Source organism: Lissotriton vulgaris, chromosome 8 (genome assembly GCF_964263255.1).
Source record: "Lissotriton vulgaris chromosome 8, aLisVul1.2, whole genome shotgun sequence".
Taxonomy (NCBI): Eukaryota; Metazoa; Chordata; class Amphibia; order Caudata; family Salamandridae; genus Lissotriton; species Lissotriton vulgaris.
In genome coordinates, this window is record NC_141696.1 from 707,880,901 (window position 1) to 707,905,510 (window position 24,610).

The following is a 24,610-nucleotide window of genomic DNA, read 5'->3' on the forward strand; positions in this document are numbered from 1 at the left end:
TTTGCTAAGTGTTAGAAAACAGTTCACTACTACATCTTTTACTTTCACACTTCCTGTCCCCCAGCAAAATTGTCACATAATTCACTTTAAAAAACCCACTCACTTTGCAGTGAGAGAAAGAAAAGTAAACACTAATATCACTTTTAAATGAAGAAGCTTTAATTTGTCAGAAGAGATAGCCAGCCATTTCACTCCTTTCTTTGTACGCATTGCAAATGCAACAAGACATAAACAAACTTTAAAAGTATCTTTATTGCTCATTCACATTAGGAAATACAGCATGGTTATTTTGGGGGTGCTGCTGCGCCCTCACACCCAGACTTCCAGCACCTATGTCAGCAATGTATTTGATGGAGAGTTAAAGAAAGTGGAGAAGAGCCCAGCAGAGGCAGGCTTGCTTTGTCTCCATGAAGAAAGTACTGAAATGCCACTGTTCACTGCTATCTCGGTCGCCGTATTGTTCCATAATACATAGAACTAAGCAAGCCCCACATAAAAGCTCATCTATAATTTCCTTAGTGAAGGTGACATGTGATACCCCTAGTCGCCTGTAATAAAGAAATGATGTAGGCGCCGTAATAACCCATTACAGTTGAGTTCTGATGTCACAATGCCTGCTGCCTAGGACAGCCATCATGGTGAAAGGGAGGTCACCGAGCATACTTAAAGCTGCACTTTAAAAAGCGAAACAGAAACATGGCTTTATCTTCTTCTGCTCGGTTTTCTAGATGAACAGTGAAAAGCAGAAAGGTGATAATTTATGGCTACTTGTTTATTTCTTCCACACTTTACATACTTATAGAAAACATTGTTCTCTCTAAATGTTTAAATGCATTCCAAGCTACAGTGTTATTATTAAATCTAACTTGTATTAAATTGATTCTAATATCTTTGTGCAACAAATATATAACTTCATTTTTCACTCTTACATTTGCACTAAAAATTCCTATTCATTCTTCATGTTCACAAATATCCTATCTCTTTCATGTGAAAGATCACTACACCAAGGATTTGTGGGAAGGGTTATGATGTGCCCATGTATTATAAGGAATAAAGTATCCCCTGCTGTGTATTATAATCATATTGTAAGTCACATTGGAGGTCCATGATCATATAAAGAAACTCAGCCTTCAGCTCTTATTTTTCTAGATGGGTATAGACCCTTTTAATAGCCTAATTATCTACAGCAGGGGGTACTTTATCCCATATATTAATAATGTTAAGGTTTCATACTATAGAAAATATAGATCAATCAGTGTCATTCCTACTAGTCAGAGGGATTGAAAGCTTTGAATAGTAGAACAATGTTTTTGCTGAAAATATAGTTATTTGAAAGATATGTGCATCACCCTTATTACATAACAGTAAAGAAGTTTCTCCAACAAACCTGAGTCAGTGTCTCCTGTTCATGTAGCAGGAGAAGTTTGGTTGCAGCTCCTTCGGGTCTTTGCTCCAGCATCAGTGAAAAGTGCTCAATGCACTTGATAGAAAGCTTTTCTTGCAGGGTTAAGATAACATCCTGTGAAGAACAAAAAAATTGATGAGTACTCAACAATAGGTCAGAATGAGTGGTTGGTTCAGTGATTTGGAAATCTGCCGCAGAAACATTGCAGTGACCCGGCGGTAAACTTAGCTTTCCATGCTTCCGAGGGGGTTAAATTGAATATCGCCTAAACCAGGCAAAAGTAACATCTGCTGTTAACAGTGCTTAGAAATTGCATAAATGGTGTGTCAAAACAAGTAATTATTATATTTTGTTGTCTACTTAACTAGGTTTTCATTGGTGGCACCATTTTATTAACATACAGTTGGGGTAATGTACAGAAATCAAATTTGAGAGACAGTACTCGCCACAATTATACTTAATTTACTACAGTAAACATAGAAGGGAGGAACATAGACATGTTGAAAACCAAAAAATTCAAACATAACTAAGGCAGCATTATTGTTGAAAACGTTTGGTGCAGAAAAAATAAATCCACATTCTCAGTCACAGACTCATTTTAAGTTTATAAAGGGCACCTGAAATTCTCAAACTTTCCCCAGAAGGTCGGAATTAACTCAATCGTAAATTTAAGACTAGAGAATGGATTAGTGTGGCTCACTGGTTAGAGGCGGCACACCCGGAAGCAGAGAACGGCCCGGGACCAGGGTTCAATTCCCGATGCGGCAGGGTCATGGACCAGGGTCAGCGGACTCGATAATTCTCGCCTAGGTGCCTACTCTAACCAGGGATCACACTCGGCAACTCTGGGCATTAGCTTGCCTCATCTCTACAACAGCCCCCCACATTCGCCGGGGATGCCTGGTTTCACCTTGGAGATACCCAGTAGGGCCCATCTCACAGGGATAGCCAGGACGGGTTCCCCAGCGGTCTACAGCGCCACGACGCCTCAGGGCAGCAGTGCGCTTTACAAGACCACATACATTACATTAGGGACTTTTCTGGGTGAGTTCTCCAGTGTGGAAGAAGGTGAACTCCCTCAGGCCCAATTTGGTGCGTTAAGTTAATCTTGCAGATCAATTGCCACACTGTTAAAACTCATAAATTTGCTTCTGTCAAAGGCATGCCTAAGTATCTTTTCAGATTGAGAAACATAGGAGTAGCTTCCATTGACACAGAAGGTACAGTGGCACCGGGGACCAGAGGCCTGAGTGGCCCATTGAACCCTGATTCTGCTGTATTTCTATAATTCAAATAGCAGCCAGGAGTCCCATTTCCTTCTTTGCACTAGGGCCCATGGCACACCGGTTACGCTACGGGTGAGAAAGAGAAAGTAACACCGCATGTCAAAAGGGTTTTTTTTCAGAGAAAAATGATTCCCTCTCAGAGGAGAAAACTAGTTTAACATCTGTATTTATATTTGCTGAATTTTCTTCCTGGTGAAAATACTGCACACGTGAAATAAACTCTCAGGTATTTCCACTACTATCAGAACGTGTTTTAGCAGGCTATTCCACTTTGAAATAGGCATGTTTAAAGTGTCTGAGAGTGTTTGTTTGTTATACAGGAAGGAGGAATCCTGCTGAACTCAATGAGTCATGTCAACAAATAAACTAGGATTACACAAATTCCCAAAACAAATATGCAAGTCAACACAAACACATTTTCAATTTCTGCAGAGGGATGCGGGTGGACAAAGAAGGCACTGGCTTCCAACAGTTAAAATGTAATCTGCCATCAAGAAAGCCGAACAGGCAGCGGTATGGAACATGATTAATACAGTATATGTGAAGCACGTGACGTAGCAGAAAATTCATTTTCATTTGTAGGGGTCTATTATAATCATGTGTAGCATGCACCCGGAAATAATCCAGTGTTTTGTTAACATAAAGTGTTAGGATCGTGAAATGTAATAACATATAACGTGTTGCACTTCACGGAGGCCATTGTTTTCAAAATATGGGACGCATAATTGTAAGGATGCCATGAAACTCTTGTTCAGCCTGGAGACACGGATGGAACTGGCTAGGTTCGCCAAATTTGCACACAAAGTTAAAGAACATTTAAGTAACGCACCTAGCACCTTAGAACTTCAAGATGGCACTTTGGGCATGCATAGACTCTGATTTGCATGTTATGACATGATCGATGTATTCTGCATTTTATTGGAATCTTTGTTCCAAACTAGGTCCTTGAATGTCTCTTTATCTGGAAATTTTATATGAATTTGCCGTTTCGCGAAGTTTCTACACAGGGGGAAGTCCCTGGTTTAAAAAACAAAACAAAAAAAACCTCCTTTGCACTAACTGATACATGGGTTTTTAGTGTTTTTATTATCTATGATCTGTACTTCCAGGATTTTGTTTTAAAGGATGTAGCACATCGAATTTGTAGCTGTTAATGATGGCTACTGTAGTAAGCAAGTTTTGTGAATATTTTATAGGAAACTTCTTGTAACAATTTTTGTTAGTTGATACAATAACAATTCATTCATTCATTCATTCATTTATTCATAAAACGTGATGTATATATGACAATATATAGAAAATGTAGAGAGTTAATTTGGAAACCAAATGTAACTAACAGAAAACAGTGATGTGAAGAACTTGTGTTGTGCAACTCACAATCATTCATTTTAAAGTGTTTATTAATCGTGTTATTTTATATGTAGGTAGGAATATTAACTGAACGTGCCTTACTTTCTATGCAATTTCGTAAAGCTCATGCTCCATTACTCTTACGTTAGCTGAATCTTGTAGGCCTAAAATGCAATTTCCCTGGAAGCTCTAGCTTTAGAATTAACAATTTGAATTTCATGTGTGCTGTGGATTTCGTTCTTTCTCACGTTTGTGTTGCAGGTGGAAGAAACGCCCTTGTTAGTTAGAATAATGTCTTTGTTTTATGAGTTAGGCAAGGAGAGAATAGGATACATCATGAGCTAAGGCCGATAAGGAGAACTGTTGTACTTTCAGTTATTATAATTTTACAGATAAATGACAGACATTGTTTGGGTGAGAGCTCTTGGTGGACAGGGCAGGAGAGGAGACGGGCAGCCAAGAAGACTGACAATTCAAGAGGCCTAGAAGCAGAGAATAACAAGCAGGCACGGATTGCGATAATCGATCATGGTTACAAGAGACTTTGTACACTTGGTGACAGGTGGGAGGAGTTAAGAAGCCACATTTCCGATGATAGACCACACAAGCCATACATGCAGGACAGAGAGTGATTCTGTGTGAACAGCACCTTAACTTCTCTGATCTTGGACTTTCATTTGACAAGATAAGGGACTAACACGCATGAAGCAATGGCTTCCAAAAAACAAGCCCTAAAACTGCAAACATTGTGTCTTTGTTGCGATTTAAGTCAAAATTTCAAGCGTTGACCTCATGAAAGGCCTTTCCAAATGTGTCATTCGCTTTGAAAGACCCTTTACATCCTTCACATCTCTTTCAAAACAGACCATCCTTAAAACCTGTCAATTTACTCTGTAAAAACCCACAAGATACACATTCTCAATGCATATCTTCTTAGTCCCCAGAACCTCTAGTCATTAAAAGCTCCTCCTATGACGCCAGGATGCTTAGCTTCCAGCATTCCTTTTCCAGTTCATGCATGCTCTGTTCAACTTCTGACCCTGTCTCTTCTGTGTCTTTGTCACTTTTCCACATCCACCAAACCTACAGCTTTCTGTTTGCAACAGATGCACAGGCAAATATGCCCTAATCCGGCAGAAGTCTGGTACCTCGAAAAAGCTGAAGACCCTTTCATGATATAACTGGTGCAACCCCAATTCTACAAACCTTTAAATCTGAGGCTTTGACATGTCGATATTTCACACGTTTCCGTATAAGTCAGTGAACCTCTAACTTTACAAATCTCTGACTCTCTTCTCCTAGTTTCTAAGTGATTAAACATCTACCCATGGCTGTATATACTTAATATATTATTCATGGACAAGGGTTTGTGGAATTAATGTTCAATGTGCCTCAATAATACACACCGGACGTTACACTTGTACGTGTCTTCTAAATCAGGAAGTTGATATATATATAGTATGTATATACAGCCAGGGGTAGATGTTTAATCACTTAGTGGATTACATGCCACAATTTTTGTATCAACTTTTATTCAATTATACTTCGCTTCAAAACTCTTAAGGCATTCCCTCTAAATTGCTAATTGATTTCGGGCTGGATTCCTTCCAGGATAGAGACTGTATACAAATTTATTGGACGCTCAGTTAATTATTTTCTTGTCCTGATGATGACCGTGTATTTTTACAATGGTCAAAACGTTGTCGATGCACATATGTGGCAGAAATTGAAGAAGGACGCATTGTTTTGCTATGTGTTGTTTCAGTTTTGTCCTGAACTCCCCTTGTTTGTATAATTCCTTCCGTTAGCCACTTGTCTGGTTATGCACTTTACTGTTCATCACATTTTCTCTTTGTTACCAGTGTATTGTTTTGAGCGCCATTGTCCTGTATGTTTTAATATGTAAAGACCTGAATACATTTGTTGTACTTTTGTATTTATTTCTACATGGTCTTTAACCCTTTTTTCTCCTTTTCTCTCTTTTCTCTTCCTTTTTTGTAATGATGATTATCCGATGGTAAACGTAGTTGTTTGTAATCATGTTTGTTTTATGTATTGATATCTTGAACCTCTGTTAAGATTCAGTATCATTTGCCCCTGGTTCAGGTGCTCAGGGCTGCCCCTGTTGTTTGTTGCTATTCAAGCAGACTAAGGCAGCGCTATCAGCAGGCACAACTTGTGTTTTTTGACCCCAAGAAAGATTCCCTGCTGGCCATAGATGCCAACCCCACCGGTCTGGGTGCCGTGCTGGCCCAGCAGCAAGAGTGTGGTGAGTGGACACCTGTTGCTTATGCCAGCCGTAAGCTCACACCAACAGAAAACCGTTACTCCAAGATTGAGCAGGAGGCAAGTACCATACTGTGGGGCTGACGACATTTCTACATCTCTCTCTTTGGACATCCATTCACCACCTGTCCTGATCATAAGCCCTCGATCCTTTTGTTTCGTGGATCTTTGTTGAAACCTCTGCCGAGGATCGAGAAGTGGATCCTGTAGCTACAGGAATTCAATTTCACAGTAGAATGCTGACCCGGCAGAGGCATATGAAACTATGGAAGCTCAGGAGACCGAAGAATATGTCCGCCTGGTGGTGGAGATCTCCAAACCTCCCCCCATGTACCTAGCAGAAGTAGTGGAGGCCACCCAGCATGATGACTGTCTGCAGATCACCATGAAAGTAACCCTGACAGGTGACTGGCTACCTCTTCAGTGCCCAGCCCCCTACTGCACGGCTGAAGTAAAATCAACACTCAAGATGCTACACAACATTTACCAAGAGCTGTCTGTCACTGATGAGGCTGCCTGTAGAGGCCCACATCTGTTACTTCTAGACAGTCTAAAGCAAAAAGCTGTTCTGATAGCATTGGGAGCACATCAAAGGCAAATCGAACAACAGACTGAGAAGTCTGGGTCCCTGGCCTAGACCAGAAAGAATATGCAGTTGTGCTGAACTGTCCAGCATGCCTAGCCACTTGCCTGCCTGACCTCCCAGCACCGGTCATCACCGAAGGGCTGGAGGCCCCATGGCAACTGGTCAGTGCCGACTTTGGTAGCCTTTCTAACAGCGCCCACATACTGGCGGTAGTAGAGGATTTCTCCCGCTACCTCGAGGTCGAAGTTGTCTCAACCACAGTTGCGTACGAGGTCATCCCAAAATTTGAGAAACTAATGGCCACACATGGTGTGTTTGAAGAGGTGCGCACTGATTATGGGTCTCCCTTCAGAGGCCATGAATGGGCTGAGCATCTGCGCTCCAAGAACACCAAGCACCATCACATCCTGATGGCCAATGGGGAAGTAGAGAACCTGATGAGGATTCTAAAAAAAGTGATATATTAATTACAGTAGCAGAAAACACCAACATAGAGCAAGCCCTGTACAACTTCCTGAGGGTGTACCAGCTCATGTCTCATTCGACAATGGCCATTGCCCCAAGCAAGCTGTGTTTTGGAAGGTAAGTGACGGATACATTTTCCTATCATTCAGTATGGGTGGATTGACCAAATCCAGCGAACCGCTTCGATTCTCGAAGAGCCCACAACAACGACTATGCTCATGGAAGCAGCAAGCCAAGTCCAGCACTCTCAAAGTGGGAGAGCAGGTTATAGTAAAGTATCGCCATCCCATTGGCAAGTTTCGCCTTACATTTGAGATTGCTCCATGGACTAACACAGAGATCAAAGGCATGATGATAAACCTTGCAGAGGAGCAGAGGTCATCACTAGGAACACCTCCCAATTCAAAAGAACCTCAAATCTCCTGTGCTTGACTCCTGGGAGTAGGACCTGAACGACGTCACCGCGGTGGATGCCAGAACTGACAGCGAGGACGAAGGCGACCAGAATCCTGGAGAATCCCGGAGGTGCCGCCCGTCACGGCCCATCAAGTGTTCGTGCCATTACTGGATTCTGCAAGACCAAATCTTATGTCCAGTTAGCCAAGCCAAGCTGCATCCTGCCCGTCTGTGTCAGGGAGATCCCTCCTGGAGCCCTCTGACAGCAGTTGTCGTGGGCGCTATCATTTTAGAGCCAATCCATGACCGTCCCAGTGCTATAATGAATTTGTGTGCAACTGAACCTGAGCCAGGCCTGGCAGCAGAATTGCGAGTAACTGTAGCGATTCCAGTGTAACTCCGGACATATGTTTGACGTTGTTGAAATGTTGGGATTTTTGGTCATTCTTATGATAAAGGAGGAATGTTGTGTCGTTATTTGGGGAAATCCGTGTTAGACGCCCAAGAGAGGAGGGAAACAGGATAACCCTCTTTGGGCGTTAGGTGTGTTGGCGCGGTCCGACATAGCTCTAAGAAGAGGTGAAAAACAACAAAGCCTCGTTAGCAAGTAAATGGTCTTTTAAAGACTTGTGAAGTACTTGGGTGCAGCTGTGTTTGTGCCCAGAAAGCTGTCTCAGCCCGGGCTGGCAAAAATGACGGGGAGTAGGGCCTGCTCTAATGCCGCCAAATGCGATGGGGCACGTGCAACGAAATTCATTTAATTTATTTATATGTTACAGGAAGGGGTGGGAGCACACTGCTGACCTCCCAGCACAGTTCGCCCCTTAGCATTATGGTAAATGCAGTTTGCAGTGCTCGCTTACTTGGTATTTTGCTGGAGTATTCCACCAAAGTCGGTGCAGATTAGTGCTGTCATCTCTAGACACATGTGTTTCTGGATTTTATCCTTCATCAGTAGAGATCAAAAACGATTTTCATCTGGGGTTTGCTGAGCAGGCTGCCACAATTCTTACAGGTCTCAGTACCTTTCACAGGCGCACAGGTGCATCTCCACTAGCTCATCAGCTACATGGCTCAAGGGAGCCTTTTGAAACAGGAAGGGTGCTGTGCTGGGAGGTCAGCAGTGTGCTCCCACCCCTTCCTGTTTATTTATATGTTGTCGACCTATCTAGACACCAACAACCTGTTGGATGCTAGTGTTAGAACTGGGGGTCTCTAGTTGGCAGAGGTAGGTACCACTGTCCAAGTAGGGACCCTTGCTTCTAGTCAGGGCGAGGAGATAACCCTCTGAGATAACCCCTGCTCACCCTCTAGGTAGCTTGGCACGAGCAGTCTAGGCTAACCAGAGGCAATGCGTAAAGTATTTCTACCAACACTCACAGTAACACAGTGAAAACACCACAAACTGATTCCACAACAGTTTAGGAAAATAAAGTTATTTATTCTAAACTACACAAGACCAAAACGACAAAAATCCAACATACACAGTTCAAGAATATGGTTTCAAAAGAGTTCTTAAGGTTGTAATCAAGGTTCTTTAAGTTGCGATAAAATAATCCACAGATGCGTGAAAAGTTCACAGTTGCGTCACGTTTACTCACAGTACCTTTTAGATGCAACAAAGTTCCAAACGCAGAAGCTGGTGCGGTGGAAAACAAGCGATGCGTTGCTCCTGAGACGCTGGGGAGGCGATGCGACAGCCCCGCTGCAGCAGCGGGCGTGTTGCGATGAATCCGGTCTGTATGGGGAGGAAGGCCACTTGTATGGATTCCGGTGCGTAGGTTCCGTAGTAAGGTTGTTCTCGCAAAGGCACGATGCGATGATCTCGTAGGTGCTGCGACGATCTCCGGGGCGACGATGCGCAGTCCAGCGGGGATCCTCTCTCTCGCAGCTCCTCGATGGTTCTGCGACTATGCTCGCAGCGACGTGATGCGGTCAGCAAGCAAGCGGTGCGGCGATCTCACCCTACGACGACAGGCTTTGCGACGACACTCGCAGCGATGTTCGGCTTCCCGCACCTATCGGGTGCATCCCGCAAACGAAGGATGCAACGGCTCTGGCAGCGGCGTCAGGCACTGCGACGATCTCGACCTTCGTAGCGGCGGGAAACTTCTCGCACTGTCAGGGATGCGCTCCGCAAGCAAGCGATGCAACACTTTTCACTTGCAAAAGTCTCTCAAGCTTAGTTTCAAGCTTCCCAGCACAGGTACAACTTCCAGAGGCCCCACAACTGGATCAAGCACTCTAGGAAGGACAGAACTCTCTCAGCAGAGTTCATTGGAGCTGGGGGTGAAGTCCTTTTGTTCCTGGGACTTCAGAACAGGGAGCCAGCTCTTCTCAGGCCCTTGGAGATTCCTTCAAGACAGGGGACACAGCACACAACAAAGTCCTTCCCCTCTCCTTGGCAGCAAAGCAACAGGTAAGTCCAGCAGAGCAACAGCAGGACAGTCTTCCTTCTTCAGATTCAGCTTTCTCCTTGGCAGAGGTTCCTTCTTGATTCCAGGATGATCTAATTTTCTGTTGTCAGGGGTCCTGTACTTATACCCCTAAAGTCTTTGTTCTCTTAGTGCATGTGGGCCCTGAGCCCGGTCTGAACCAGTTCTGGGTGGATCCTGAGTACTTTGTTTTGCTGGCTTCTTCTTTCCTTTCAGAGTGAGGGGCAGGGTCGTCAGCCGCCCAGCAGGAGGTGGAGCCAGCATTGTGGCAGGCAGGCACAGCCCTATTCAGGCCCAGGTGCTAACTCCTCCCACCACTCAGGTTGCAAATGCAGTCATTCAGCCTAGGGCTGACTCAGCCAGCCTCATGGGGAATCCCCAGCCCCTGTCACTCACAAACCAGACAGTCAATACACAAACAGGCCAAGGCACACAGAAGGGTCAGACAAGAGAACAGCAACTTTCTAAAAGTGCTGTTCTCAAACACAGGATTTAAAAACAACCTTTCCTAAAAGATGTGTTATTAAATTCTGAGTTCAGGGATACTAGATACTTATGTCCTATCTTGTTCCTATGGGAAGAAATGCTGGAAGCCGCTGTAGCCAGCATCCCCCATGTTAACCAATGGAGCAAGATAGCCTTAAAATAGTGAAAAACAAAAATGGCTGTAATTCACTACCAGAGCATGTCACCTGCACTAGTACATGCTCTACCTTTCACATACACTGCACCCTGCCCAGGGGGGTACCTTGGGCCTTCCATAGGGGGGACTGATGTGCATGAAAAGGGAAGGGTTAGGCCTGGTCAGTGGGGACACTGACCAGGAGGACATGGCAGTTTCTAAACTGCCCATAGGTACTGCAGTGGCAGGCCTGAGACACCATTTTAGAGCTACTCCCGTGGGTGGCACAATCAGTGCTGCAGGCCCACTAGTAGCATTTGTCATCACCAGCCCTGGCACACCCTGTGCACTTTACTAGGGACTTCATGGTGACACAAATATGCCAAACATGTATATCCAATCAGAATAGCAATTTACATAGGGAGCACTTACACTCTGGCACTGATCAGCAGTGGCAGAGTGTCCAAAGCATCTAAACCAGCAAAAACGAAATCCAGCACAGCATCAAAAATACAGGAGGTAGAGGCAAAAAAGATAGGGGAAAACCTCGCCAAAGATGCCAGGTTTAACACGTGTCCCCTCCAGCTGAAAGTGGGGAGAACTACCCACCCTCTTGGGAGTTCTCTTCACTAAGGCGTAAAAACCTGGACAGACCATCAGCGTTGGCATGCTCTGTACCAGGGTGGTGTTCCACCGTAAAGTCCATTCCTTGTAGGGAGATGGACCACCTCAACAGTTTTATGTTCTCACCCCTCATCTGCATCAACCACCTGAGGGCCCTGTGGTCGGTCAGAACACGGAAGTGAGTCCCAAACAGGTAGGGCCTCAGCTTCTTCAGAGCCCAGACCACAGCAAATGCCTCTCTCTCAATCGCACTCCACTTCTGTTCCCTGGGGTGTAGCCTCGTACTAATGAAAGCTACCGGCTGGTCTCCTCCCTCCTCAGTGATTTGTGAGAGTACTGCTCCCACACCATGCTCTGAAGCATCTGTCTGTTCTATGAACTCACTGGAAAAGTCAGGTGCCTTGAGCACCGGTGCTGTGCACATTGCAGTTTTCAGGGCATCAAAAGCAGTTTGGCAGGCGTCAGTCCAGTCAACTCTTTTTGGCAACTTCTTGGAAGTGAGTTCTGTCAAGGGGGCGACAATGGTGCCATATCCCTTGACAAACCGTCTGTAATACCCGGTGAGTCCTAAAAAGGCTCTCATTTCTGTCTGGGTCTTGGGGGGCTCCCAAGCCAGAATGGTATCAATCTTCGCCTGTAGGGGCGCCACCTGGCCGCTCCCCACCTGGTGTCCCAAATACACCACAGATCCCTGCCCTATCTGGCACTTGCTGGCCTTGATAGTGAGGCCTGCCCTTTGCAGAGCCTTCAACACTTCACAGAGGTGTTGCAAGTGTTCCTCCCACGTGGAGCTGAACACAGCAATGTCATCCAGGTATGCGGCGCTGAATTCCTCCAGCCCGGACAGTACCTGGTTAACCAGTCTCTGGAACGTGGCAGGGGCATTCTTCAACCCAAAGGGCATGACTCAGAACTGGAAGTGCCCCTCTGGCGTTGAAAATGCTGACCTCTCTTTGGCCCCATCAGTTAAGGCAATCTGCCAGTACCCAGAAGTCCAATCGAATGTACTGAGGTACTGGGCAGCTCCCAACCGATCCACGAGCTCATCAGCTCTGGGGATGGGGTGTGCGTCAGTTTTCCTGACCGCATTGAGCCCGTGGTAGTCCACGCAAAATCTAAGTTCTGGAGGGCCACCGGGCGTAGCAGCTTTCTTGGGCACCAAGACCACTGGGCTAGCCCAGGGGCTGCTGGAGGGCTCAATCACCCCTAGCGCCAACATCTTGGAAACCTCTTCCTTGATGCTGGCCCTGACCTTGTCAGCTACCCTGTAAAATTTTTGTTTCACAGGCAGACTGTCTCCAGTGTCCACATCATGGACGTACCAGTTGGTGACTCCTGGGGTCAGTAAGAACAGGGAGGAGAACTGACCCAACACTTGGCGACAGTCACTCTGCTGTTCTGGGGTCAGGGTGGGCGAGAGGACCACACCATCCACTGACCCATCTTGCTCCTTAACTGCCAGGAGGTCATGGAGAGGATCACTATCCTCTTCCATTCCTGCATCCGTAGCCATGAGCATTGTCACTTCAGACCTCTCAAAGTGTGGTTTGAGGCGGTTCACATGCAAGACTCTCAGGGGCTGCCTGGGAGTCCTCAGGTTAACCAGGTAGGTTACCTCACTCTTCCTTTCCACCACCTCATATGGCCCAGTCCACTTGTCTTGGAGCGCGCAGGGCTCCACTGGCGCCATCACCCACACTTCCTGCCCAGGTTGAAATTCGACCAGAGTGGTATTCTGGTCGTACCATCTTTTCATTTCTTCCTGGCTTGCTTCCAGGTTCGCCTGAGCGAGCTTCATGAAGAGTTGTGTCTGGTTGCGGATGGCCAGCACATAGCTCAACACATCCTGGGGGGTTTCCCCACGGGACTTTTCCCAACCCTCCTTCACCAGTGAGAGAGGTCCTCTAACAGGGTGGCCATACAGGAGTTCAAAGGGACTGAACCCTAAGGACTTCTGAGGCACCTCCCTGTTGGCAAACAACTGGCATGGTAACAAGACGTCCCACTTCCGTCTCATGGGCTCCGCTAGGCCCATAATCATACCTTTTAGGGTCCGGTTGAACCTTTCAACCAACCCATTTCCTTGAGGGTGGTAAGGAGTGGTGAACTTATAAGTTACCCCACACTCCTCCCACAGAGACTTCATGTACCTAGAGATGAAGTTGGGTCCCCGGTCGGAGACCACCTCTCTGGGGAACCCCACACGGGAAAAGATCCCCATCAATGCACGGCCCACCACGGGTGCTGTGATTGTCCGGAGAGGGACTGCTTCCGGGTACCGGGAGGCTTGGTCCACCAAGACCAGGATGAACCTGTTGCCTAAGGCTGTCTTGGGGTCCAGGGGCCCTACTATGTCTATGCCCACCCGCTCGAAAGGGGTGCTCACCACTGGGAAGGGTTGAAGGGGTGCCTTCAACTTCATTCCAGACTTGCCACTAGCTTGACAGGTTTGGCAAGATCTACAAAAGGAACCAACGTGCTTTCTCATCGGGGGCCAGTGGAAGTGGGTGACAAGCCGGTTCAGGGTCTTGTCTTGCCCCAGATGTCCTGCAAGAGGCACGTCATGAGCCAGACCCATTAGGAAGTTTCTGAAGCGCTCGGGTACCACCAGCACACGGGCTGCACCGAGCTCAGCAAACTTAGGCTTGCTATATAGTAGGTCATCTTCCCAGTAGATAAAGTGATCTCTGGCTGCTCCACCTGCTGCCTGATCTACAGCCTGTTGCCGCAGACCAATGAGGGAAGGGCATTCCTTCTGCGCCTGGCAGAACTCCTCCCTGGAGGGACCACCTTCTTGCTGCCAATGGGTCAGCTCAGGTAGGTCTCCCAGTTCGGCCACCTGTTCCCCTGTAGGTTCCAGGGCATCCCCCTCAGGTTCTGCTCCTTCCTGGACCGTGGGAACTGCTGGGGCGGGTTTCCCGCGCCCCCTGCCCCTTCCTCTCCTGGCAGGTCTCTGGGCCACTGTTTCAGGCTCCAGTTCTGCTGAATCACCCTTACTGGCTGCCATAGCACGTGTGGTCACGCAGATCCACGCAGGCAGACCCAACATCTCCAAGTGAGTTCTGTGTTCTACATCCTTCCATGGAGAACTCTCCAGGTCGTTACCCAACAGACAGTCTACAGGCAAGGCATCACTGACAACTACTTCCAAAAGACCAGAGACTCCTCCCCATGCAAAGGGAACACGCGCCAGCTTGCAGAAGCGCACTGAGCTGTCAGCTGCCAACACAGGGCGGAGTACATCAGGGATGATTTGCTCTTCAGACACCCACTGACACCTCACAGATTTCACGCTGGCTCCTGTGTCTCTCAGAGCCTCAACCTCCCTCCCATTGATGGTCACCTTCTGCCCATACTTCTTAGTGTTAGAGGGCAGTAAGGTTTCCTGGACCATCTCTCGGTCTCCTAGAGAGACAAGGGACATAACTGCTAAGCCCACCTCCCCAATAGAAATCAAATCCCCGCTCAAAGCTACACTTGCTAACCCTGGGGCTGGAGCACCAGTGGGTGCGGGCTTCTTCTTGGGACATTTTGGAGCGATGTGGCCCACCTCATTGCAGTGATAGCAGGTAAGGGGACCCTGGTTATTTCTTCTGTCTCTATTGTCCCGCCTGCCCTTAGAGGGCTATGGCTGTTTAGGGTTGGGATTCCTTTCCCTGGGAACTATTTTGGGGCCCTTCTGAGAACTCCTTTTGGACCCCCACTCTTCTGCTGGGGACCCTGCCCACCTTTGGCTGTGGTACCCACAATTCCTCTGTGGACCCTGGTACTGGTCCAGCAGTCCGCCTCCTTAGCAAGCTCAATGGGGTCTGTCAGCTTGCTGTCTAAAAGATGCTGGCGCAGCTCTGGAACACAAAGACTACTCAAGTGCTCCCAACTGATTAAATGCAACAACCCCTTAAAATCAGTTACTTTACTGCCCTTCATCCAACCTTCCAGTGCACGCGAGTACAAATTCACACACTCCATCCAAGTCTCAGACTCTCTCTTCTTGGAGTTTCTAAACTGCAGTCTATACTGCTCTGGAGTAAGGCCATACCTGAGGCATAAGGCCTCCTTCATATTGGGGTAGGTCATGGTACCTGCCATCTCTAAGGGCTATAGAGCACTCCTCCCAGAAGCCTCAAAATGTTTCCACAGGCCCGCCCCCCCAATGCTGTTCAGGCACACCATTCATCCTCAATGCAATCTCATACGAAGTGAACCAGGCATAAATATCCTCACTCCTATGGTAATTCTGCACCAGGTCTTTGGGAATATATACTTTACCCCCATGCACTGGCTGCGCGCTGCCACCATTTGAACTGGCATCCACCTCCTTGGCTTTAAGATCCAGTTCTCTCATGCTCAACTCATGAGCCAAAAGCAATTTCTTTTCCTCTAGGGCACGGGCCTCTCTCTTGTCTTCCGCTGCCCTTTCTTTCTCCAATTCCAATTGCCTCAGTTTCATTTTCATGACTTCCAAGTCATATTCTCTTATTCTCTGATTTTCTTGTAACTCTTCTGGGGTGAGGCCCCTACCGGAGTGGTTGCTGCCAGCTCCTGAGCCTACTCTGCCCACTGGCAGATCTGTGACATGAAAACCATTTTCGCCATTCACATCATTTCCCTCTTGTGCCTCCCAATGGGCCTTCAAGATTCTCTGCAGCTCCTCCTTTCTGTAGGCGCTCTTTATGGGGCACTCAAACTCAAGGCAGAATTTCCTAAGTTGCTCAACTTTGTATGAATACAAATCTCCAATGGAAAACTCCAATTCTACTTCTGCCTCCTTACTGGATGCCTTCCCATTCACAGACATGATGCTTGGAAGAGTTACTCAAAAATAGAGTCAAAAATCAAAAACCAGTAGTATGCGGTGGCGTAGTGGTCTGCACTCACTAGTGATGTACACCAATTACTGTGGGTCAAGTACAAATACAAGTTCAAATCCCACCGCCTGACCACCAATGTTAGAACTGGGGGTCTCTAGTTGGCAGAGGTAGGTACCACTGTCAAAGTAGGGACCCTTGCTTCTAGTCAGGGCGAGGAGATAACCCTCTGAGATAACCCCTTCTCACCCTCTAGGTAGCTTGGCACGAGCAGTCTAGGCTAACCAGAGGCAATGCGTAAAGTATTTGTACCAACACTCACAGTAACACAGTGAAAACACCACAAACTGATTCCACAACAGTTTAGGAAAATAAAGTTATTTATTCTAAACTACACAAGACCAAAACGACAAAAATCCAACATACACAGTTCAAGAATATGGTTTCAAAAGAGTTCTTAAGGTTGTAATCAAGGTTCTTTAAGTTGTGATAAAATAATCCACAGATGCGTGAAAAGTTCACAGTTGCGTCACGTTTACTCACAGTACCTTTTAGATGCAACAAAGTTCCAAACGCAGAAGCTGGTGCGGTGGAAAACAAGCGATGCGTTGCTCCTGAGACCCTGGGGAGGCGATGCGACAGCCCCGCTGCAGCAGCGGGCGTGTTGCGACGAATCCGGTCTGTATGGGAAGGAAGGCCACTTGTATGGATTCCGGTGCGTAGGTTCCATAGGAAGTTTGTTCTCGGAAAGGCACGATGCGACGATCTCGTAGGTGCTGCGACGATCTCCGGGGCGACGATGCGCGGTCCAGCGGGGATCCTCTCTCTCGCAGCTCCTCGATGCGATGGTTCTGCGATGATGCTCGCAGCGACGTGATGCGGTCCGCAAGCAAGCGGTGCGGCGATCTCCCCCAGCGACAACAGGCTTTGCGACGACACTCGCAGCGATGTTCGGCTTCCCGCACCGATCGGGTGTGTCCCGCAAACGAAGGATGCGACGGCTCTGGCAGCGGCGTCAGGCGCTGCGATGATCTCGACCTTCGTAGCGGCGGGAAACTTCTCGCACTGTCGGGGATGTGCTCCGCAAGCGAGCGATGCAACACTTCAGAACAGAGAGCCAGCTCTTCTCAGGCCCTTGGAGATTCCTTCAAGACAGGGGACACAGCACACAGCAAAGTCCTTCCCCTCTCCTTGGCAGCAAAGCAACAGGTCAGTCCAGCAGAGCAACAGCAGGACAGTCTTCCTTCTTCAGATTCAGCTTTCTCCTTGGTAGAGGTTCCTTCTTGATTCCAGGATGATCTAATTTTCTGTTGTCAGGGGTCCTGTACTTATACCCCTAAAGTATTTGTCCTCTTAGTACATGTGGGCCCTGCGCCCGGTCTGAACCAGTTCTGGGTGGATCCTGAGTACTTTGTTTTGCTGGCTTCTTCTTTCCTTTCAGAGTGAGGGGCAGGGTCGTCATCCACCCAGCAGGAGGTGGAGCCAGTATTGTGGCAGGCAGGCACAGCCCTATTCAGGCCCAGGTGCTAACTCCTCCCACCACTCAGGTTGCAAATGCAGTCATTCAGCCTAGGGCTGACTCAGCCAGCCTCCTGGGGAATCCCCAGCCCCTGTCACTCACAAACCAGACAGTCAATACACAAACAGGCCAAGGCACACAGAAGGGTCAGACAAGAGAACAGCAACTTTCTAAAAGTGCTGTTCTCAAACACAGGATTTAAAAACAACCTTTCCTAAAAGATGTGTTATTAAATTCTAAGTTCAGGGATACTAGATACTTATGTCCTATCTTGTTCCTATGGGAAGAAATGCTGGAAGCCACTGTAGCCAGCATCCCCCATGTTAACCAATGGAGCAAGATAGCCTTACAATAGTGAAAAACGAAAATGGCTGTAATTCACTACCAGGGCATGTCACCTGCACTAGTACATGCTCTACCTTTCACATACACTGCACCCTGCCCAGGGGGGTACCTTGGGCCTTCCATAGGGGTGACTGATGTGCATGAAAAGGGAAGGGTTAGGCCTGGTCAGTGGGGACACTGACCAGGAGGACATGGCAGTTTCTAAACTGCCCATAGGCACTGCAGTGGCAGGCCTGAGACACCATGTTAGAGCTACTCCCGTGGGTGGCACAATCAGTACTGCAGGCCCACTAGTAGAATTTGTCATCACCAGCGCTGGCACACCCTGTGCACTTTACTAGGGACTTCATGGTGACACAAATATGCCAAACATGTATATCCAATCAGAATAGCAATTTACATAGGGAGCACTTACACTCTGGCACTGATCAGCAGTGGCAGAGTGTCCAAAGCATCTAAACCAGCAAAAACGAAATCCAGCACAGCATCAAAAATACAGGAGGTAGAGGGAAAAAAGATGGGGGAAAACCACGCCAAAGATGCCAGGTCTAACAGCTAGTCAGCACAAATTTCGGTCAGGCCATTCGACCGAGACTGCGCTAATCATGGCAACAGAAGATATTCGGAGACCGGTGGATGCCGGGGGGGGGTAGAGCGATCCTCATCCTCCTCGACCTATCGGCAGCATTTGACACCGTGAATCACACGGTGTTAGTGCAACGGCTGAAGGCTTGGGGATTGGGGAGGCGGCTCTGTCCCTCCTATTATCTTTTTTTAGAGGACAGGGAACAGACTTTGCACTGGGAAAATCTACAGTCTGAAGCATTCCGCCTGCCTTGCGGTGTCCCACAGGGATCGGCACTGTCTCCAACTCTATTCAATATCTATGTCACCCTCTTGCCAGTCTCATCAGACAGCATGGGTTCTCGTTTGTGTCTTACGCAGACAACACACAGATTATCATCTCTGTATCACATCAGGTGGCGTCTGCGAGTTTCCATGCATGTCTGACTCACATCATTAGCTGGATGAGCAACAACTATCTGAAAATACATACGGATAAGACAGAGGTTTTGGAGTTTGGTGGCGGCCCGTCTCCGTGGGACCTTACCTGGTGGCCAACAGAGGCTGGCATATGTCCAATAGCATCCTCTAAAGTTAAGAACTTGGGGATCATAGTCTATGAACAACTGGGCTTTGCGGCCCAGATCAATCGTGTAACCTCCACTTGCTTTTATATTTTGAAGCTACTTAGGAAGGTGTTCCCTTTTATTCCATCGGAGTTAAGGAAAACTGTGGTAGTGGCCCCAGTCTTATTCCGTCTAGACTACTGCAATGCTCTATTTGTAATCATTGCCAAGGCACAGAAGACTAAATTGCAGTCTATTCAAAATGCTGCGGCACAGCTATTGTTGAATATTCTAAAGGTCACCCTACGTCGGATGCCATCAAGTCGCTACATTGGTTTCCAATACAGCAACATCTAGAATTTAAGACCTTATGTCTCGCTCATAAGACACTTTATGGCGGAGGGGCAACGGACCTTCGAAAAATCTTCCACTGGTACGCCCCCACAAGAAGTCTTAGATCAGCTAATTCTGGTCGATTTGTGCCACGAATGTCCGTAGAGCCAGATGGGGTGGTAAGAGTTTATCTCATGGGGTGGCTAGGCTGTGGAACCAACTACCTATCACAGTCAGACTCCAACCAAACAGGACAGTATTCAGGAAGCTAATAAAAACATGGCTTTTCCCCAGGACTTAAGATGTCGGTTCTGTTAATATAGGTCCTCCCTCTCTTTCACCCCAGCGCCAAGACGCCTCGCATTTGTGCACTCTATAAATGTCAGTCCAAGTCCAAGTCTAATCGACCGTAATCTGTACTTTACTACCCCCCACCCTGCCCCTTCCCACCCCAGGTCAGCGCCCAGCAGCCCTCCCACCACGGGTCGCCACTGTTTCTACATCTGGCTTGCCAGAGCAGCTGTTGGTTGACCTAATGTGATCAACAACAAAAAAGCTTTGACTCATTCTAAGGTAGCGCACAGGGTTAAAATGCCTGCTGCTAAGAAGGTGTACCATGCAGATCACTAAGTGCACATAATGTAAATAGGTCAGTGAGTTACGGCTTTTGCAAGAGAGATCCTTTTGTTACTACAGTTTATAAGTCCAAATCCTCACATAGAACATTGAGCTATTTATTAACCGTCATCAAAGAGCTTGATGCAATCTACATATGTTAGAGCTACATGGGTTTTTTCACAGTCTTTCACTATTCTAATCTCGCCAAAAAGGGTTCATTTAGGTAGTAAACAATTCTTATTATTGAAGAAAGAACCTCTGACAATGGTGTTATGTTTTATATCCTGATTTGGCTTTTCCAGAAAAAGGACTCAATCTATGTTGCCTACCAGTATCGTGGACATGTCATTCCTACATTACACCTTGTAGTCCTGTCTAATGTAACATTTCCTATACACTGTGTTACACACCTATGATTGTCTCTGTGCAATGTGTGTGTGACGTAAAGTGCTCTGACAGCTTACACTGGTATGAGTGGTGCTATAAAGCTAAATGAATTTCAGGGACGGTTATGGAAACTTGAGGGGCACTGTTAAAGGGTGCCAGTGAGGGAATCCATGGCAGAGGTGGTCATTGGGGGGACGCCAACACACATTGTCGCACAGGGCGCCACCAGTGTTAAAGCCGGCCCTGCCAGGGAGAAGCGCCACCAGTGTTAAAGCCGGCCCTGCCAGGGAGAAGCGGGTGTGGCCAGTTTGAAGACCACCATTTTCCTCAGTGTGTGTGTATCTTTTCACCACCACCAGATTACTACACCTGGCATATGATTGGAGGATTTTTTATCCCATATCCCAGCAGCGCTTTTATTTTTGTAACAAGGAAAATCGACCATGTAATGTCCGTCCTGATTGACTGAAGCTGGTTGCCCTTGTGCCCTTGGAAACGTGAATTCTTTTCAAATGTGGCAGCGCTATTCATTAGCAAGACTATTTGACCCCTACTCTACACCTTCCCTTGTAAGCGGTTCAACACGCCCCAGTTGTTCATGCTTCTGAAATCGGGACGTTCTTCCGTTGTCTGACTTTTGTTCTGGGTAATTGTTGCCGTCTCTTAAGGCAAAGTTATTTAAATAAAAGACTGTTAGTGTAAAATATGCCAATTGCCGTGAAAGACCACCGCTGCTTCAAATGCTGCAATATCAAATATAATTTTAAAATTACCTACCTCACAAGCCTTCGGTTTTAAGTTGTGCGCTTTAAGCGTTATTCTTACTTAACTGTTTGTGTACATAAAATCAAGATAAATAGTGCCACACATTAGGTTGGAAAACTGAAGAATCGTCTAGCCTTGAATCAATAAAGATTCATTGGTTAAATGCACATATAGGAAGCAGCTTAATCTGTAAATGAAGGGCCCAAAGTTTTTCTTTAGAGTCTGTTGTTGATTCTGCCGAATTCGGGGTCTGGAATTCGGCACTAATGCATCCACTGTTGGAGCCTGTGTTCGACCTCCTGGACACAGCTCCAAATTCCAGCAGGTCCACTCAGCCTTTCATCCTTCTGAGGATGATAAATTGACTACCAGTGAGTTGGGTAACAATAAACTTCTGTTATTCAGCGCCAGGGTACTCTTGGCTGAACGTGCGCTTTACAAATACACGTTAATGTTGGAGCTGCTGAATACCAAGGCTGCCTAGTCTTACTCTTGACTCCACCTGACGCCACTTCTTGGCACCACCTTCCACTTCCTATCCCTTTATGTCAATCATGAAGGTACTTCCTGTTTTCTATACGTCCTTCTATTCCTTATTTGTTCCCATTTTTCTTGACTTCCTCTCTCTTGCTCTGGGTCAAAGTCTGCAGATGAAATAATATCCAGGTCCTCAAAAGTGAGTGGTGGTGACTACCACCGGGAAACTCCAGCACAAATTAAGCACAACGCAATAGTGTATGCAAGCGACCATCAATACGCATGAGCAACATATTGGCATTTGTCCGATAAGTTGGTAAACTGGATCATAGTGTTGCGAAGACCAGATGGCTCGGGTTGGCCAGTGGCTCTTGGTATATAATGAATTAAGTGCTCGAGCTGGAGAGGGGCCTCTATGGATTAAGCAGATTAATTTCTCAATTAAACAGCACTCGCTGCAATGGCACAGATTAACGTTCCACAGCAGATTGACGCAAGGTGGCCGGTCTCATTGAATAAGAAACCACTGCCTTCCCTTATCCCAAACTACTTATCTCGATGCATAAAGTTAATTCCACCCCGTGCTTGCCCGAGAGGAATTTAAGGCATCCATGTTCAATCGACTTACACTGGTAGTGGCATGTCTAATTCCACATAAGAACAAATTGTTTTGGAGAGGAAAAGCAGTATTTAAGCAGCATCGCCTAGTACTTATTTTTCACTCTTAAGAACAATGTTTAAGTGATACAAACTACAGTAGTTTTTTTCCATAGCAATGTATCTTCTTAGTATTTTGTTGCTTGATCTTGAATTTTGACAACATCAGTTTTTTTTAAATTTTTGTAGGAAGGAGTTGTGGGTCACAAGTAGCATTGTGATATGCAGAAATACTGCAACAATATGATACCTTTTCACGGGAGGGTTGCTGCCATAGGTAGGAAAGCAAAGACAAACTTCTCATATAGTGAGTCGGATGCAGAACAATAATATAGGGGCAACACAGGCTTAAAAATATATTTCAGGATCACACACTAGAACCTGTTGTTTTTAGGCAGAAATGCCATTGTTGGCAAAAAGAAGTAGTTCATACTTGTGGCTAACTATTTAGTTACTAGCATCTCTGAAGTGCACAAATAAGGAAGGCATGAATACATCCCTGTAAATCTTTGCAAGTAACAAGGACCCCCTGGTAAGTTCCAATTTCTAGGACAGGTTAAGACAACATGTGAAAAAAATTCAGAAACATATAAAATCAATATCACATTTGTGTCTAAATAGTCAATGTAAGGCTAATAATATATATGAAAATGAGTGCATAGCACTTTTGGACTACTACGCCCACTGTATCCAGTTTCAGAGGCGTAGGACGCCATAAATTAGGTACACATATTAGACATTAAACCATAGTGAATATTTACTCCCATCATTATTTAAGCTTGACACATACAAATATTTCTTTCTATAGCATTAGAAACCTGTCAAAAGTCAGGTAGTTTCTGAGATATAATCGTTCTTGACACTCACTTGAATTTTAAGTCTATACACTGATTCCTTGGGTCATTCGGATCTTATCATCTATATCCTTCATCCTGTGATTATTCTGCATGTGACCAGTTTATCAGACGTCGGGCTTTTTCAAAATGCTCATGGACTATCATCCTGTTAAAAGTGTACAGTCTCTCATATCCACTATAAACACAGTTGAGAGACTATTTTGTTAAACTATAGAAGGCATTCCCCTCATACTATGTGGAATTGTGTCTAGTCAATAAAATGTAATGGCTTGTTTATATACTGTAATATTAATTAAATGTAAGGTTTTAAGCACTGTTTTTTAATTGTAGGAAATGTGGCTTTTCTTCTCTTTTTTCCTGATGAAGGCGTGACTAACGCCGAAACGCACGTCGAAAAGTGCAAAGCAGAAATACTATTTTGCCACAGTACTATTTACCGTCAATAGCACTGCATTTTTTTAAAACAAATTGTGTTTTTTATATATTTATGTTAAATTAATTGTGCATTATGTACTTGTATTATGTTTTTTTAATGAAACGAATGTTTTGATAAATAAAACAATCTCAATATTTTTTTTACATTTTTTGTTTTTGACCTATTTTAGTTATCATTTTCATATATATTATTAGCCTTACATTGACTATTTGGACACAAATGTGATATTGATTTTATATGTTACTGATTGTCTAGGAATTGTTTTCACATATTTACATCCGTGTAAATTCCACTTTTGTTTTAGTTGGTAAAATGTATTATACTTGACAGAATTTGCAATTAAGAGTCGGAGAGTCAGTCTTGAAAAAAAATCAGGCAATACTTGCAGTACAAACAGACGCAGCTAGGGCTTTGTGTTAGACTGATTCGGGTCATTGCCCCAAGAAATTATCGGACAAGAACAAATTCTGACCTGGGCAATATTAATAAAATGGCCAGGAATTCAAAGGGCACATGGAGCTGTTTGTAGCACCCCTTGGGTTGCAATACAATTCAATTCAAAATATCTTTATTTCGGTAAAGTTTTACCATAAAAGATGTTCATAGCATACATTTTAAAACTGATTTTGATAAAATAATTTGTACAACAATTTATAAAATTTATAAAAATCAACTTTTACAAAATCCCAAAGTACACTGTTGACCTGTATGCGGGAAAGTCAGTTAGCAGCCCTTAGGCATTTCCTTCTGATGGACCAGAGAGCGCCCAGGTACTTGGCCACAGCAAACACGATGTGTTCAGAAAGGTCAGTTTTTAGGACTC

The 24,610-nt window shown here is 45.8% G+C and overlaps 1 protein-coding gene across 1 annotated transcript in view; it reads right to left on the reverse strand.

The window, feature by feature from the left end:
• Positions 1–24,610, reverse strand: part of FRMPD4 (FERM and PDZ domain containing 4) — a 1,562,866-nt gene that overhangs the window by 146,896 nt on the left and 1,391,360 nt on the right. The window contains exon 8 of the mRNA XM_086934577.1: positions 1,388–1,519. Coding sequence (XP_086790703.1) covers positions 1,388–1,519 — 132 coding nt within the window. The remainder of the gene's footprint in view (positions 1–1,387; positions 1,520–24,610) is intronic.